Here is an 18346-nt window from a genome sequence, read left to right on the forward strand (position 1 = left end):
AAACACGCATGCGCGCGCCGGCCGGTTTGGGCGGAGCGTTCAAAATATGCGGGTGGGGGGGCGGGTGGAGAGCTGGAGTCCGGCGCATGCGCACTGACAGCCTGGGTCTAGCTGCTGGGCTGTGCGCAGGCGCGGTGCGGCGCCCGTGGGAACCCAGTGGTGGTTTGACGTTGGCCTCAGAAATGTGTGGATGACGGTGGCTGGGCTGACCCGCAGGATTGGTCCGGTGAGGAGAGTACGTCGTGAGGTAGGTGTGGTGTCGTGGCTCTCGAGACCTGAAGGACCTTGTCCCGACCCTCGCTGTCTGTGGCGCGGACGCCGAGCCTTTCCGCGGAGTGCGGTGGGGTGCGGGGGGCTGGGGACGCGGCGGCCGGGCGGTGGAGTCGGCTTTTCAGGAAGCCCTCAGCCCGCGCCGCGGACGCGCTCTCTCCTCCGAGGGTGTCAGGTGGGTGCCGGTCGTTCGGCTTTAGCTGAGGAGGAGGTTGGGACGGTGTTCCCCTTGGTGTGGGGCCGGGGCGGGTGGCGTGTGAGGAAGGTCTGTGGCCCTGGGGCTTCGCCCTGTCAGGTGGCGCGGGCCGCCCTCGTGTCCCCCGGGCCGGGTGGAAGGTGGAGAAAGGCCTGGGCCCGAAGGGGGGTGGGGTCTGCCCTCCCGGCCCCGGGCAGAGCGAGCAGGACGGCGGCCTCGGGTCTGCGGTGGAGCAGAATGCGAGCTGGACTGAAGGACCCTGAAGCTTTGGGTCTGGAGAAGTGGGAGCGGGTGACCCTTTCCAGATGCCTCCGGGATAGGAAGGCCTGTGATGCTTTTCTGCCCCTTTCAGCCGCACCTTGTGAAGAAGTGCAAAGTAGAGTAAAATACATCTGTAATGTCAGCATTCTGCAACTTTGGCCCGTCACTTCTGTAGTTTTGGTGGTGTTCTGTGTAGGAAATAGACATCGAACTCTGCTCCGGCAATTCCCTGGCGGCCCAGTGGTTAGAACTCGGCGCTTTCACTGCGGTGGCCTGGGTTCCATCCCGGGCCGGGGCGCTAAGATCCCGGAAGCCGTGTGGCGTGGCCAAAAAAAGAAAAAAAAAAGAAAGAAAGAAAGAAAAAAGAAATCTTGCCTCACGTTAGTTTTGTCTTAGTACTTCCTACTATGGGTTTTCTGGGCAAAGTAATTTTTATTTTCTTTTTATTAAATTTTCATCTGAGTTGTAATGTTGGGATATTTACCTAATGAGAATACAGTGCTCTTTTGCCTTCTTTTTACGTACTTGTGGAGTGGTGCTAGAAAAATTATTAATGTATTTTTCTATAAGTAATTATCCAGAGTGTTTGTTAGATGGACTTAGGAAGATTGAAACAGAAACCTACCACAGATCTGATAGGTACAGAATTTATAAAGTTAAAAGTCCTTGACTGTAAATATTCTGGTTTTAATGATTGCAAAGATTAGTCCCCCAGACTTAACGGTAAGCAGTGTATTTGTCATTTATGTCCTGCCTCTTGTGGTCGAAAGGTAACTTTGCTCCATGTTAGACTGTTTGCACGGTCCAAAGTAAAACTGGCTCTTCTTCAGAAATACCAATCTGCAATTTGTGAGCAAAATCAATATTAGCAACTGGATGTTGGCTTCCTTAAATAAAGCTGAAAGACCATAGGTCAGAAAACTAAAGACTGCTGTGGTCCCCCCTCTTTTATTCCCATATATCCAATAAATCACTGTCTTGAGTTCCCCCCTCCTTTTTTTTTTTTTAAGGAAAACTTTCCTCTTTTTCTCCATCTCTGCTTTTTCTGTTTTCCAGCACTGACTTTCAGCTGAAAAGTTACAGGATTTTCTTTATTGGTCTTTTAGCCTTTTTTTTTTTGGCCGCACCACACGGCTTGCAGAACCTTAGTTCCCCGACCAGGGATCGAACCCGGGCGCCGGCGGTGAAAGCGGGGAGTCCTAATCACGGGACTGCCGGGGAATTCCCGAGCCTTCATTTTAATTACCTCCATTTCATTCTCTGCATTGCCCTCTGATCCTTCTGGTGTTTGCTGCGCCAGACTGAGTCACATCACTCATTAGCATGGCGTACAAAGCCTTTGGTACTCTTACTCCTGCCTGCCTCCCATTCTCCTCTACCTTTGCACATGCTTTTCCCTCTATCTGCAATGCTTTTCCTTTTGGATAGCAGGGAAAATTCTGTTTATATTCAAAAGCAAGTACAGACCTCCACTGTGCTACAGAATTAATCACTAATTCCTGTGAACTACACTTTTGAGGTACTATGATTCTCATGTGGTTTGGGACTTTATAAAATAATTCTCACATTTGTGTTTCCTACCATGTGTATCCTTATGGAAATTAGGTAGTATTTTACACCTGGTAGAGGGTTTTTGTATGGAATTGATAGGGATAACAATAGAAGCCCTTCCTTGTTGGCCCAACACCCCCACGTCACTTTTCTGCCCATTGTTTCCACTGACTCCTTACTGGACTATGGGACGTTGGGGTTTGGGGGAAGGATATGGTCCTAGACTGAACCGGGAGAATCCATTTCTAGTTGTAGCCAGGTGTTTGGCCACATGCTTGGTGTTCCCATGGCAAAGCTAGCACCTGTGATACACGGGAATGTCATGCCCATGAAGAACTTGGGAGCTTGGAAGTAGACCTCTGTAACTTCTCTTGGTTCTTTACTGTTGGAGAATTCTTGGGCTGGCTGTATACAAGTTGAGGACTGGATGTCCTCGTGAGAGTAAGTAAGCAGGAGGCGTGACTATGGCATGCAGACCCTTCTGATTCCTAAGGGCTGCTTATCCTCAGCTATGTCCACAGATACTCTGTTTATCTCTGCAAGTAGTCTCACTACTCTCTAGTCTCACTACCTTCTGTGTACTGTCTGTATACATTCCGTGTATATATTTCATGGGGGCCATCAACCCAAATTGGGAAGGATATTCCCATCTTTATTTTTGTTAACCTCATACTGAAATGTAACAGTTTAATGATTAGTAAAACTAGCCACAGTAGAATTAGTAGACTTAGAAACACCTATCGCCTTGTCACTAAAATAAATGACATTTTCACATCACATTAGTATTCTTAGAGCTGTCTCAAAATTTTATCAAAACCTCAAACTTATAGTTATTAGACTACGACTATAAATTTTTATTTTTATAAGTCAGCTTCATTAAGGTATAGTCAACATAAAGAGTCACAAATTTTAGTGTATAATTCTTTGCCTTTTGACAAATACATATAGTTATATAATAAACTCTACAATGCCATGATTTGTGTGTGGTAGTTATTAGATCCATCAGTATTCTGGGCATTGAATCTAATTGTAAAGAAGCACATATACTACTATATTATACATTTGGTTTTTAAAATATTTTGTGATGATTTCAATTTGCTTGATTTCATTTGTAATCCTATGTATTTTATGTTAAATACTTAAATGTGTTATTCTGAAAGGGTTCATAGGATTCACCAGACTAAGTTTCTCCATGACACAAAAAGATTAAGAGCTTCTATTACTGTCCATCTTCCCACCACTATCTTAGGGTATGGTAGAATATAGGCACCTTTTAAGCCTTTAAGGTCTAGTTGGTTAGTCACTGACGAGGTCAGAAAGTGGCAATATGGTGACAAGTTTGCAGTTTGTTCTCCTTGATTTATTTTAGCCTCATTGCAGTTTATAAAACAGTTAGGGGAGGAAGGGATTGGATAGGAATTGAGAGAGGTCACATGGTATGATTTGCCTTAGTAGAAAACTTCCAGACAGAACCCCCTGATGAATGTAACAAATGGACTTAGAAAAAACTCCACAAATCTAATTTTTAAAAATATATCTTTAGAGCATTGAAGAAAAATATTGAAAGCAATGACTTTGACACAAAAGGCATATAACAGAGTTTGGAAGAAGATAATCCTGAAAAATCTGATATCTCTTAACCCTTTAGTTGTTAGATACTTAAGTTATGTAGCCTTAGAGAATAATATTGTGGCAGTTCACCAAATACAGATGAACTCCCTTGTGCCACCCCCTGCCACAATTCATTTGTGTGAAGGATGTGCTGTCTATGCCAGGCTCCATTACCTCCTGACATGCTTCTGTGACCAAAGTGAAGGAGTCTAACCTGGAAATGCTGGGAACAGATATCTTTATAATATCTTTATGGTTTACATTTAATTTCTTTTTAGTAAAATTTTTTAGTATTTCAGTTAAAGTATATTCTTATTTCTTCATTTGCTTCAGGAGGTCATATTTACATTACCTCTGATGTATTTTTCAGTAAATATGCAATTATGGAAAAAATTTCTTTGACTCTTGTATCCTTTACTGGTGATGTTTCTTTTACTTTTTTATTTAAAACGTTTTTATATTATCCACTTTGGGACTTGAGACAGCTGGTTTATTTATTTATTTATTTTTTCATATGTATATGAAGCTGGTTTTTTATTTTTTTAATTTTTATTGGAGTATATTTGCTTTACAATGTTGTGTTAGTTTCTGCTGTACAGCAAAGTGAATCAGTTATACGTATACCTATTGACATATCCCCTCTTTTTTAGATTTCCTTCCCATTTAGGTCACCACAGAGCATTGAGTAGAGTTCCCTGTGCTATACAGTAGGTTCTCATTATTTATCTATTTTATACATAGTAGTGTATATATGAGACAGCTGGTTTAAAATCACAACAAAAGAACAGGTTGAACAGAAATTAAAGGAGGAGGTATAGCAATTTGAGAAGGTATATCTGGTGCTAGATAGGGATTGGCAAACTTTGTCTGTAAAGGGCCAGATAATCTTTTAAGCTTTGTAGGCCACTTTCTATTGACACTACTCAATTCTGCTGTTATAGCATGAAAGCAAAAATAGACCACTTCTAAACAAATGAGTATCACTGTGTTCCAAAATCTTTATGGACACTGACATTTGAATTTCATGTAATTTCCATGTCATGAAATATTATTTTGAATTTTAGCTCAACCATTCTTAGCTCATGGACCATACTAAACAGTGGGCTTGTACTTACAAATGGAATTTGTACTAAAAAGAATTTTTACTATTCTGTACTATTAACTTTGTACTATTACAATTTGTACTATTAAAGAGAAATTAAGAAAACAATCCCACTGTCATTGTGTCCTGGCATCCTTGCACCTTTCCACGTAGACCATGCAAGCAAAGGCTATTCTGAGTTTTGGCAGAATGCCGTGTACTCCTCCTAGATCAAGAGATGATGAGAGGGCTTCCCTGATGGCGCAGTGGTTGAGAATCTGCCTGCCAATGCAGGGGACATGGGTTCGAGCCCTGGTCTGGGAAGATCCCACATGCCGCGGAGCACCTGGGCCCGTGAGCCACAATTACTGAGCCTGCACGTCTGGAGCTTGTGCTCCGCAACGGGAGAGGCCGCGATAGTGAGAGGCCTGCGCACCGCGATGAAGAGTGGCCCCTGCTTGCCACAACTAGAGAAAGCCCTCGCACAGAAACGAAGACCCAACACAGCCATAAATAAATAAATAAATAAATTTAAAAATGGTCCACATCAAAAAAAAGAGATGATGAGAGGCTTGTAAGGAATCGTTATAGGACCTTCTGTCACTTCCTTCTCTCCTCTGGGAGGTTGTCCTGAGACAGTTTCTCATTGTCTCTGGATTCTGATGAGTTCTGAGGCTTTCTGCCTTGCCCCCTCCCCGCCCCTTTCCCCCCTCCAAAATAAAACTTCAGAATATAAAACCACTTAGCTACAGGCTAGAACTGACTCCTCAGCATCGGAATACTCCACAACTTGCATTGCAGGCATTCAGCCTCTCTTGCTTTGGTCTCATCCTTTCCGGAGTGTGGAACAGGGATTTGGCACATCTTTCACTGTCTCTGTAAATAATAAACTGTCTGAATCTAGAAGTGGATTGTTTTATCTTTACCAGCAAAATCAGTCGGGTCTCACCCTGTCTTATGGGTGTGTGACAGTGCCCTGCTACTCACCTTCATCCAGGTCAGTCCTTTGACTCTTAAGAATTTGCATTTTGGGGGAAGAGCAGAGAAGGTTTAATCAACTCATTTATGATCTTAACAAACAGAACTGCAAAGCAAGAATGTCTTATCAATTCCACGAGTAATTAATTACTCAGTGCCTACTCTGTGCTGTGTATTGAGATACCCCAGTGAAGGGCTTTAGTTATAGTACTCTCTATAAACCTTCTGTGAACGAGTGGGGTAAAGGGAACACTCCCTCTTTGGGAATTGCTGATAATAAACCAATCATACAGCTGCAGTATTCTCACATAGATCTGTATATGGCTGGAATTGATATGTATCCCTGGAGGCCAGCAGGAAACTTATTCATCAGATGGTGTGAGAGACCAGAATTGTAAGACTGCTGGCCCTCAGAGCTGCCAAGCCATTTGCCATGATGGAGGCGTTAAGAAGCCTTGTCCCTTTGCCCCTTTTCATTTTACCATGTTTGGCAAATGAATTTGACTGAGGCTGAGGGGAAAAAAAATTGAACCAGGGTTTCAAATGAAATCAGTTAAGTTCTCCTTTCAAAAGGCCACAGCCAGAAATTTTAAAATTATCCACTGCTGGACATAATATGGAGAAACATTTGCTGTTATACACTCTTAAGTGGAAGATTATGTTAGTACCACATTTCTTCAGAGCAGTTCGACACTATATAAATATGTGGAACTTGACCTGGTAATTCTAGTTCTAAGAATTTATCTTTATGAAATAATCAGATATATGCATAAACTTGTGTATCAAAGTGTTAATTATGGCATGCTCATTATTGTAAAATATTAAAGAGAACACACATTTGTAAACCCATACAACTCATACAAAGGATTACTCCAAAGTTAATTCTTTAATTGAGGCATATCTATAGGAAAGATACCCATGATTTTATATATATATATGTGAAGTTGTTAACAGCTATTTTCCATAAGTAGATTGGATTATGGAATTTTTTTCTTTTAATTGTCTTTGCTTTCTTATTTTTCTGTAACAGACATGTATTGCTCTTATGATAAGAGTTGATTTTAAGTAAGTAACTAATTTAAATGCCCTTATCTTCAAGGCATTACCCTTCAGCCAAAAATAAGAAAGAAAAATAAAATGGGGGGACTTCCCTGGTGGTCCAGTGGATAAGATTCCATGCTTCGGAGGCAGGGGGCAGGGGTTTGATCCCTGGTCGGGGAACTAGGATCCCACATGCTGCGTGGTGCGGCCCCCCCAAAAAAATAAAAATAAAAATAAAAGAAAATGATTGTTTTTTTATATGTGGTGATTACAAATCACAAGTTAGGTTTCATTACAGATTTTTTTTTAATGCAGTTAAAGAATCTTCTAGTAAATTCATCCTTTTTTCTTCTTCTTCTTTTTTTTTTTTTTTCCTTTGGCTGTGTGGCATGTGGGATCTTAACCACTGGACTGCCAGGGAAGTCCCAAACTCATCTTTCTTTACATAGAGAAATCATAAATGCTTTTCGCCCCAAGGGCTCCAGGAAGGAGAAATCAATTCTGGTGGCTTACTTTGTGAGGACATAAGCACACTTCAACATTAGCTGCGTGGTTGTTAGGCTGCGCCCTCCAGAACTGCAGACCTTGTAATTGCCCAGCCGAGAGACTGAAGAAAGAGCCCGGAGACAGCGACACAGAGACATCAATGGTTTATTGGATAGGGAGTCTTACAAGTCTTACAATTCAGTAGATGTGAAAATTGATGACCAGAGAAGTCACTTAAGACACGGTTACATAGTAATGAAAAGTGGAAGAGGAATCAAATCTTAGCACTCTTGGCTCCAGAGTCCATGTTCTTAAACATAGATCAGTGGTTCTTTAAATAAGCTTGCATTCCAGTGAGCTAGAGGGCTTGATGAAACAGATGGCTGGGTCCCACTTCAAAGTTTCTGACTCAGAAGTTCTGAGCTGAGGCCTGAGAATTTGCATGTCTAACAAGTTCCAGATACTGCTCCTGATGCTGCTGGCCTCAGGCACACTTTGAGAACCACTATATTATTATCTTAATTAAATGTTATTGAAGTGACCTCCATTTGACTCTCAAACTAGGAAATAAAAGAGAAGAGGGGCTTCCAAATATTCTGGAATGGTGATGTTATTAGGGGCAATACAAAATATTTTTGCTGTTTAAGTAGAGGAGAGAGATCAGAGCATGGGAAGAACAAGGGAAGAGGAAATTGACATTTAGCATTTACTGGGCACCTCTTGTGTGCCAAGCCTGTGCCAGGTGCTTCATGTTCAGAATATCATCATGCCATAGTATGAAATAGGCTGTGATATCCCCATTTTACAGACTAGAAAACTGAAGTCGAGTGATGTTAAGTCACTTAGCTAAAGTTATAGAGTGACTAAGGTAGGATAAGAATTCAGGTTTGTCTACGCTTGTGGTTTTTCCTCAAAACCACCTTGGAAATGTGTCTTCTGAGGGCATTTGGAGAGACCCTGTCAGAATGAGCAGAAAACTAAAATTCTGGGTTAATTGTCCAATACGTGGCATGGAACTATCTTTAAGAATGTGAAAGTGGTGATGTGGGAACTGGGGAGAGGCTAAGTCTTGCTTTACCTATATTTGGATGAAAATGGCCTATTTAAATGATTTACCTCTCAGGTATTAACCTGGACAAGGGAATTGAATTGCAAGAGTCTCAGGGTAGCCATGCAAGAAGAGTTACTTCACCTGACAACAGCTTTGGATTTCAAATGACAAAGGAGGTCAATTACCCATGAAAATATCTGTTTGGGGCTGAATTGTGCCCCCTCTCTCCCAATTCACTTGTTGAAGTCCTCACCCCCAGTATCTCAGAATATTATGTATTTGAAGATAGGGCCTTTGAAGAGGTAATTGAGTTAAAATGAGGGCATTAGGGTGGGCCATAATCCAATAAGACTGGTGTTCTTATAAGAAGAGATTGGGACAAACACAGAGAAAGGAACACATGAAGATACAGGGAGAAGGCTGCTGATTTTTTTTTTTTTTTGCACCACTGTTGTCCCCATCTTAAAACAGTGTTGACACATTGTAGGAGTTCAATAAACATTTATCCTTAAGCTAAATTAAAATGAATTAAACAAAAAATTGAATGGGAAAATCTACACGAGTTAATTTTTACCTCATGGAAAAATATGTTGCACCAAAAACTCCCTGGTCTTGGACTCCTCCGTTGCTCATTAATATAACCGTCATCTTGTTTATGGACAGGATGATGAGGCGTGAGCAAGGCCCTCAGCCATGCGGGTGTCTGAAGGTAAAGATGAGAATCCCAGGAGCAGAGCAGGAGCTGCGGAAGGGGCACAGAGCTGGAACTTGGGCCAAGTAAGGGGGCCTCACAGGATTACTCCCAGTAGACTGGGATCTGGGCTGCTTTCTGCCACCATAGATACAATTTGCAGGTATGAGGGTGTGCAACCACCTGACCCAGGTGTTAGTCACAGGATGGGCACTTGGCAGAATAACTGACCTGGGTAAAAGGCCTTGAGTGTGAATTACAAAGAATTTCCCACAGAGAGAAAACAAGCCCTTGTAATCACATCACAGAGTTCAGCTCACTGATTCTGAATACAGCTACTGCTTACCTTTTGTCATCTGGAACACATGGCCCCTGGTCCCCATCAGCCCCAGTACTCTTGACTAGTCATGCCATGTGAATTGCCAATGAGATAGCTCTTAGGATGAAAGCATAATGGTAATAACCAGCCCCTTTCCCTAATGAAATGCAGCTGGATTTCTTTGCCCATCTTTCAGCTCAGAGTCAAAATCAAAGTCTCTGGATAATAGAGTTGGGGGGACTGGAAATAGGAAACAACATATCATTTCAAACGGTTTCAAAAGGCAGGGGGCTGGAAAGGTGTTGAACCTGGGAGGAGGGGGCTGGAGGGAAAGATCACAGAACCAGGCCCTAGCTCCAGTCCTGCCAGTGACTTGCTAAGTGATCCAAGGGAGTCATTTGTTCTCTGAGCTTCAGTTTCCTCATCTGCCAAACAGAGGTTTTAGCTGTTTCCTCCTAGTCATCTCTAGAAAGCTGTTACTAAAACACGTTAGAAATGGTCAGGCCAATAGTTTAATGTTGGTAACACAATATGAAATATCCTTATCAATAAATGAAATAATACTGGTCAGGGCTTACTGCTATGTCCGAATTTATTGCTCTGTCTGAATTTAGAGGCTCAGGTGGGGAAAGGTGTTACCAGATTGATAAAATTCATATTTGAGTCATCGTCCATGACATGTGCTAGCACCTAATGGGTTCTAGGCTCTCTTTTTGATACTTGGGGATCCAGAGTTCGTTCCTCATGAAACTTACACCTTGAAAAAAACACACTTTAAACGTACAGAGTCATCAAGTAACTCAACAGTCAAGTAACTACAGGAATAGAAGGAAACCAAGAGATGAAGTGGTCAGCTCTGTAATGAAAGTCAACATAGCCTACCTCCTTAATCATGACTTACCATATTCAAGACTATGTCCCTCAGAATCGTTGCTGCTTCAATAGGAAGGAATAGAAAAGAAACTTGGAAAAATAAAACATTTTTGAGTGAGATAAAAAGCAGAAGGAAACCCACAGTTAATTTAACTCAAAGTACTGGGTTCAGTGAGTGTGAGCATAGTAGGTTCCTTTACTCAAGACAAATGTCTGTTCAGAGTTAAAGCAGGAGCTGGAAAACCTTAAGGCAAACAGAAGTCAAATTTTCAGAGAGGTACAAACAAAGGTCATGGATACAGAAGGAAAGGAACAATTAACATGGGGTAGGGGGCAGATGGGAATCAGTGAAAAGTTTACAGAGGAGATGGCATTTTAGTGAAGCTTTGCAGGATTAGTATTTCAGCCGATAGAGTAGGAGAGAGACTGGAGAGCCATCTAGCCAAAACTCAGGCATGAAAATACATTGGGTGTGGGGAAATGCAGTGGGGAATGAGGCTGGAAAGATAAGCTATGATGAGATGACAGGGCCCAGTCTAGGATGACACACGTGAGGTGCCTGGGGTGCACAATTTAAGGAGGCATTCACTCTCAGGGTCGGACAAGCAGGGTTGGCACAGTGGCTTTGGTCATTAAGTAGAGGGTTGATGTCAAAATCTCCCACATGAGAGACTTCTGCTTCTGGTAAGATGGAGTAGATGTACCTTTCCTTATGCTTCCCACTAACTGCAACTAAAAACCCTGAACATATAAAACAAACAAGACTCTGACAGATGGAGAGACGAAAACAAACTAGCTTAGTAATCTTGAGATCCAAGGAAACATGATGGTGCGTCCCCTGGATTTTGTTTTCGCTTCATATTTCCAGACTTGGAGCTGAAGAAGCTGGCAACCTGGAAACACCAGTGGGTGCAGACAAAAAAAGCCCAACAAAAGCCTGCTGTTTCTAGCCAAAGGACCAGGAAACAGGCAGCCTAGAAAGAAGGAAATAACTGCTGTGTTCCAGCCAAATGCCTCAGAAAAAACTGTGGCCCCACTTCTCCTCCCCTTCCCATCCCCCACAGCAGAGACTACATGCAGAAACTAGACTTCCATTTTCACCAGGCTCTGAAGAGGTGTCCCAACCCCCTCTCTCCAGGTTAGTGCCCGAGAAGCCTGAGTAGAGCTGAGACCTGCATCCCTTCCCAGCCCCTGTGGTGTCAGTGGAGACCTTGGGAAGTCTGGACGTCCACCCTCATCTGGTGGAGATGAGGCACTGTTCCACCTAACTGATGCGGTGATACCAGAAGAAGCCTAGTGGAAATTCAGGACCTTATCTCCCAGCAGCAACAAAGCCACCTCCAATGTGGTGTCATTGGAGACCAAAGCACGAGGGGTTTTTTCTTCAGTCTTTACCATAAGAACCTGATTGAGTTCCTAGAGGCAACAATCATGAAAGTGTGCCCCCCACCACCAAAAACAAAACAAAACAAAACTGAGCCTCCAGGAGGTTTTTGGTTTTGTTTTGTTGTTTTGTTTGTTTTCTCTCTCAAGCTAGTCCTCATTCAGCCTCCAGCAATTCATCAATTACTATTTATTTGTTCCTACCCATTGCTGGCTCCAGCAGTGACTTCTTCTCCTGGTGTGCTGTATGCAATGATTCTCTGTATTCACCTGTCTCTTAACTTTTGGGGGTGGCTATTTTCCACGTGACTTCAATTCTCTTGTTAACTTAAGAAGACTTGTTGATTTTCAATTTGTTCCAATTTTTTTTTAAATTACATTAAACCAAACTGTTGAGTTTAGTTGTCTTTTTTTTGTTGTTGTTAAACTTTGGGTTTATTTATTTATTTATTTATTTATGGCTGTGTTGGGTCTTCGTTTCTGTGCGAGGGCTTTCTCTAGTTGCGGCAAGTGGGGGCCACTCTTCATCGCGGTGCGCGGGCCTCTCATTATCGCGGCCTCTCTTGTTGTGGAGCACAGGCTCCAGACGCGCAGGCTCAGTAATTGTGGCTCACGGGCCTAGTTGCTCCGCGGCATGTGGGATCTTCCCAGACCAGGGCTCGAACCCATGTCCCCTGCATTGGCAGGCAGATTCTCAACCACTGCACCACCAGGGAAGCCCTCAATTTTTTTTCTTGTTTTGAGGATGCCAGTTCCCGAGCTCTTTACATTTTGGAGTGGAAATTGGAAGGTCCGTGTTCATTTTTATTTATTTTTTCTTTCGGTTCCTTAGACTGGATAATCTCAATTGACCTGTCTTCACTTTCTTCTCCCTGCTCAAATCTGTTGGTAAGCCCCTCCAGTGAATTTTTTTTTCAGTTATTGTACTTTCCAACTCCAGAATTTCCATTTGGTTCTTTTAAAAAATAATTTCTCTCTCTATTGATATTCTCTATTGGAGACATTATTCTCATACTTTCCTTTAGTTCTTTAAAAGTGGTTTACTTTGGGGATTTCCCTGGTTGTCCAGTGGTTAAGACTCCGCACTCCCAATGCAGGGGTCCCGGGTTCGACCCCTGGTCAGGGAATTAGATCCCGCATGCCTCAACTAAGAGCCCACATGCTACAACTAAAAGATCCTGCACGCGGCAATGAAGATCCTGTGTGCTGCAACTAAGACCCAGTGCAGCCAAATAAATAAATAAATAAATATTAAAATAAAAGAAGTGGTTTACTTTGGACATGTTTAAAATAGCTGATTTAAAGTCTTTGTCTAGTAGAGCCAACGTCTGGGCTTCTTCAGGGAAAGTGTTTTTTTTAATTTTTATTGGAGTATAGTTGATTTACAATGTTGTGTTTCAGGTGTACAGCAAAGTGAATCAGTTAGACATATACATATATCCACTCTTTTTTCTTTTCTTTTCTTTTTTTTTTTTAGATTCTTTTCCCATATAGGCCATTACAGAGTATTTAGTACAGTTCCCTGTGCTATACCACAGGTTCTTATTAGTTATCTATTTTATATAAAGTAGTGTGTATATATCAGTCCCAATCTCCCAATTTATTCCCCCCCCAGGGAAAGTTTTTGATTGCTTCCCTCCTCCCCCTTTTTATGGGCCATACTTTCTTGTTCCTTTGCATATATTACATTCTTTTGTTGAGAACTGCACATTTAAAATAATATAGATAATATAGAGTTCCCTGGTGGCCTAGTGGTTAGGATTCCGGGCTTTCACTCTCATAGCCTGGGTTCAGTCCCTGGTTGGGGAACTGAGATCCTGCGAGCCCCACGGCCAAAAAAAAGCAAGAAAAAATAATATAACATGGCAACTCTAGAAATCAGGTTCTCCCCATTCTCCAAGGTTTATTGTTGTTGTTTGTTTAGTGACTTTTCTCAACTAATTCATTGTAAAGTCTGTATTCTTTATTGTGTGTGGACACTGAAGTCTCTATTGATTAGCTTAGTAGTCAGCTAATGATTGGCTACTAAGCATTTAAGATTACCTTAAATGCCTGGAACCAGTATACCTCCCAGTCTTTCATGAGGGGCTCTGTGTGCCTACTGGAGCATGCCTTCAACAGTATCAGCCAAGCAGTTGAAAACTCTGCCTTTGCCTTCACTTCCTGCTTGGGAAAAGCTTCAAGGTCAGCCAGGGTTGAATGCATAGGGCCATCTCATGTCTTTCTTGAGCATGCTCACAACCCTGCATGCACACAGCTCTATACATGTGCATGGACTTCTAGACTCCCACGGATATGTCAGAGCTGTTCAAAACCCCTATGGACATCTAATTCACCAGCTTTTCCTTTAAGCTTTTTGGCTAGTCTGTCAGTTGCCCCAAATAATCCAATGCCTCAGAGAGCCAGGAAGTTAAAACATTTTGTCAAAAGTTTTGCCAAAAGTTCTGTGAGGAGACTTTTTGCACTGAGTGGACTCCAAGTTAGGTCAAATGCAGATAGCTTTGCAAGCAAGTGACGTCTTCCAGAAAACCAGCAGATGAGTCAGATAATGACAGTTCTTTGGGAATGAGACTCTGAAAGGGCTCTACCTCTATTCTGCTCCCTCTGGTGGCTGCGTTGGAATCTAGGCTGTTGCAAATAAGGCTACCATGGAGCTGGAGAGTGAATGATGGAACAGTGCCACAAAGCATGCTGTTCAATACTGAGATTCAGTTGTTCTTAAATAAATGTTTCCTGAGCTGCTGAAAGCTTATAGTTAGTATCCAGAGTCAGAAAAGCCTGATTCTGACAATTTCTTTTTTGCCAGATATTTCATTGCTTTTACAGAGGAGAGAATTTTCAGAGATCTTATGCCACCATTTTGGGTTATATCTCCCCTGCTGTTTGTAACCTCACCCAGGGTTTGGCCAGAGCAGCAAGGAATAACCCTTTGTAGTTAAAGTCATTCCCTCATTTAATGGAACCAGCTTTGCTGGTGTGAGTACCTTGAAATCACAGAAACCCGATTTAGAACAGATATCCTCTTCAAATTGCTTTTTGAAATCTTTTTGTCTTAACTATAAATTATGATAATATTCTGAAGTCAATGAACCTATATCCAAATCCTGTTAAAAGCTACAAGTATATACTATTTCATTGTGTTGCTAAAACATAAAGTCTAACCAGCCTTCTATGACTGTACTTTTAGATATGAGTATTTTTAGATATTAGCCTCCCCACATCACTGTCTTTTTATTTTATTGAAATCCCAAATTTGCTTTTTTTTTCCCCCCAGATTTGCTTTTGATTAACTGTCAAACCTTAAATGGTCCTCTGAGAGAAACAAAATCTGAAAAGGTGAGATTGAAATTAAATGATTTAAAATAGTATTTGGGCATTCACATTTCCATTGGTGCTAAAATATATCTGAACATGGAATGGAATTCAGAACTCCCTGAAAGAGAGCTGGTGTCCAAAGAGTTGATGTCACACAGCCTAAGGCCTGATAGGCATACAAGTTGGAGCTGGACAGTGGTTGTCCATTCTGGTCACACTGGTGGAGGCTGTGCTTCTAAAAGCGAGCTCTTCAAACTTATATCTCAATTACTCCTAACAAGGATAATTAGAATTTTCTTTCTCAGATTAAGGGTTTGAGAAATTCCTGATAAGATGTACTGTTCCCTAAAGTTTATTTTAATTGTAATTTTTTTAAACTGCCAGCATTCATCTTTGAATACCAGCTTTGACGACTTAGATGCTCGTAAGTATGCTTTGGCAGTTGGATTGTTTATTCCTCTCTTCTGGCTCACTTTTCCCCAGTTTCAGGGAGTCAGATTAAACAAATTGCTTATTCCACACAAATGGGACTTCCTGGAAAGATTTAGGGTTTAGGAGGAAAAATGGCAGTTGTCAGAGGGAGAATTGAAAGCTTCCTTTTCCTGAAACATATCACTTACAAAATAGATTAGTATATTCTTAGTATTTTTGAGCATAACATTTAAAAAAAGTCATTCCCTTAATAATTGCCATAGAAGATTTTTAAGCCTGATGTACAGGCAAGGGTTTAATTCTGACTCTGAAAGGGAACATATTTCAGGAGGCCCAGGTGTTTGGGAATAAAACCATTTGCTCAAGTGCAGGCTGGTTATTTACAGCTGCACTTTACTGCATGTGAAAGAGAGAAAAATATTCTTCCCACTTTCTTTCCTTCCTTCTCTCTGGACTTTGCATTTCAGTCCCATCTCATTTAGAAATGAACCCTTTCCCCAGTCTCTGGGCCAGCTTAGGGTCCTGGGCCCCCTCTAGGAAGACTCATAAGGCCCCCTCCCCCTTATACACGCATAAGGATCTGTGGTTTGGGTTCATTCTTCCTCCACTGAAGGAAGCATATTGAGGTTTCTAGGTGGCTGTGGGGAGGGAAGCCACATTCACTGCTTGTCTGCACTTCTCTGCCTAGGTAAAGCTTCCAAAGTTAACACGATAATTATGTTCTGCATTGGTGGCGGTATCCTTTTGGCTATGCTTGTGCTGATGGCTGCTGTCATCTGTCTTTACTACAAAGTAGCCAACGCATTGAAGTGAGTGATGTGGGTAAGAGTGGCTAACACTCCCTCAGATGGGATCCTGGGGTTCTGTGCTTGAGTAGGGTCATTCCTTGCCCCATGGCCGCACCCCGGGTGAGGTCAGGAACAGCGGGAGGGTTTGAGACGACAAAGGCAGTGCGTGTAGAATCTTGGTTTCTTTGCCTTCCTGTTTGGGGCTGTGAGTTCATAAGTAGAATGTTCTCAGCCAGGTGGCTCTGTGCTGCTTTGCTGTCACTTGGCCTCATTGAGTTTACCCTCAGCTGGCTAATTTCACAGCACTGCAGACTGAAGACTGTGTGAATGAGTCTCTCTGCCTGTGTTCACTCAGAGGATGGGCTGAGTTGATCTTCTCTTGCCTGCGTTGGGGAGCTCTCAGTGTGTCCTTGGCCTTGGGGACAGTGAGGTGGGCCTATAGGACTTTGGGGAAGCTGAGTTGTGTGAAGATCCTGGAGTTTACCTAACAGGGGAGTGTAGATCAGAAAAGTGAGCATTACATTTGGGGGACAGGAACCTTCAAATATGGGAGAGATTGGTTGTCAGAAGCAGTGGTGTTCCCATGCATTAACGTTCCAAGGAGGCAGCATAAGTTGTGGAACAGAGTCCTGCATCAAGCTTTCAATGACCTGCCTTTTATTTACAGCTCCTCCTCTGCTTGTATGTGTTTGATCAAGGCACTGTGTTTCTCCATGTCTCAGATTCCTTATCTAATAATGGGGAGAAAAAACAAACAAACAAACAGAAAAGAAGCAGTGGTTTTCCCATTCTAGGGAAGTTAGGCCTGTGTGCTGGAAGGTGAATCCCAGCACCCGGGGGACGGCTGACTTTGGCACCTCCTCATGCTCTGCACTTGGAGGACTTGCAGTGATCATCTGGGTGACCCACACTTGCAATTCACTCTTCCTTATTTGCTGTAACCTGATTTTACATTTCTGGCAATCTTAGGAGAGAAAGGTATTAGACAGGAACTTGGGACGGGGGCAGAGCACTTTAATCTTGGGCTGGTGTCATGTGTTTGATCGGCTCCAGTCCTAAGCTTCTGAGATACCTCTGACAAGTTGTAACAAATGGACTGAGAAGAAAAATTCTAATCCTATGCTCTGTGTATGTCTTTTCTCAAGAGTTCCAAAGGTACCTATTTGTTCGGCCTTAAAAAATAATCCAGCCATGGTCACCCAGGACAAGGTCGCTGCGGCCATCACCACTGGGCCTTATCCCAACCTCCAATGCTGTGATGAATGTAACTTGTATGCTGGCTTTGATGCCCTGCCACCATGCTTCTGTGATGCAAACGAGGGACTCTGACTTGGGTGGGCATAAATATCTTTGTGAGCAATATTTCTTTCTTAGTAGAATGTTTTATTATTCAAGTCAAGTTTTATACTGTTTACATTATATCATGTACTATATAACATATTTATGTACTTTTGAATAAATGAAATATTGAAAATAATCCTCTCTGCCTCCAGTATTGTTGTTGTTAGTTATAAAAGTACTTAAATTTGTGTAGTACCCACTTTGGGACTTGGGGCAACTAGCTTATAAAGTTATACTGCAATATAAGGAGAGTTAGAGTAGAAGATACACCTATATATCCAACCCCAGAAAAAAAATATTGATCTTAGAGTGTTTCTAGTTTCAGACCCTGCTAAACTTCCCATGCTCGGCCCTCCTCCTTCTAAGGGCTTCATTCACTCTCATCCAGCTACTCTACCATGGGCAGTTGTTCCACTGCCCTGGAGGGAAACTCCATTCATCCCAGAGGGAGAACAGCCAGATGGGCTGTCTCTGGGTTGAGGTTGCCTGATCTGTGCAATCATGGGGTTGAACTCTGTGGTGTCAAAAGGACATTTTAAAAACCTGAGATTCCTCCTCCTGCTAGCCTCCAAATCTTCAGAAGCAGATTTTTTTCTTCTCTTTGGATCACTTTAACACTGATTATTGCTGACTCAGCTGTCAGTGTCTTTAACTGCAAACAGGAACCTCCCGCTGAAT

At 42.3% G+C, this 18346-nt stretch overlaps 1 protein-coding gene across 1 annotated transcript; it reads left to right on the top strand.

Annotated features, from left to right (window-relative positions):
* Window positions 1-62: 62 nt before the first annotated feature.
* Window positions 63-17713, top strand: FAM24B (family with sequence similarity 24 member B). Its single transcript, XM_059900745.1, has 4 exons — window positions 63-247; window positions 15067-15531; window positions 16228-16348; window positions 17473-17713. The coding sequence occupies exons 2-4, from the start codon at window positions 15441-15443 to the stop codon at window positions 17654-17656; spliced, it is 396 nt and encodes a 131-aa protein (XP_059756728.1). The 5' UTR covers window positions 63-247; window positions 15067-15440; the 3' UTR covers window positions 17657-17713.
* The last annotated feature ends 633 nt before the right edge of the window (window positions 17714-18346 follow it).

The sequence above is a fragment of the Balaenoptera ricei genome, chromosome 16 (genome assembly GCF_028023285.1).
Source record: "Balaenoptera ricei isolate mBalRic1 chromosome 16, mBalRic1.hap2, whole genome shotgun sequence".
NCBI classification, from domain to species: domain Eukaryota; kingdom Metazoa; phylum Chordata; class Mammalia; order Artiodactyla; family Balaenopteridae; genus Balaenoptera; species Balaenoptera ricei.

What these genes read in the sequence shown, in the direction of transcription:
- FAM24B (XM_059900745.1), top strand. Translation starts at nt 15,441, where the DNA reads ATGTACTGTTCCCTAAAGTTTATTTTAATTGTAATTTTTTTAAACTGC. An exon ending in CTTTGACGACTTAGATGCTC is followed by an intron (nt 15,532 to 16,227) that starts GTAAGTATGCTT and finishes TTCTCTGCCTAG; the next exon opens with GTAAAGCTTCCAAAGTTAAC. An exon ending in AAAGTAGCCAACGCATTGAA is followed by an intron (nt 16,349 to 17,472) that starts GTGAGTGATGTG and finishes TCTTTTCTCAAG; the next exon opens with AGTTCCAAAGGTACCTATTT.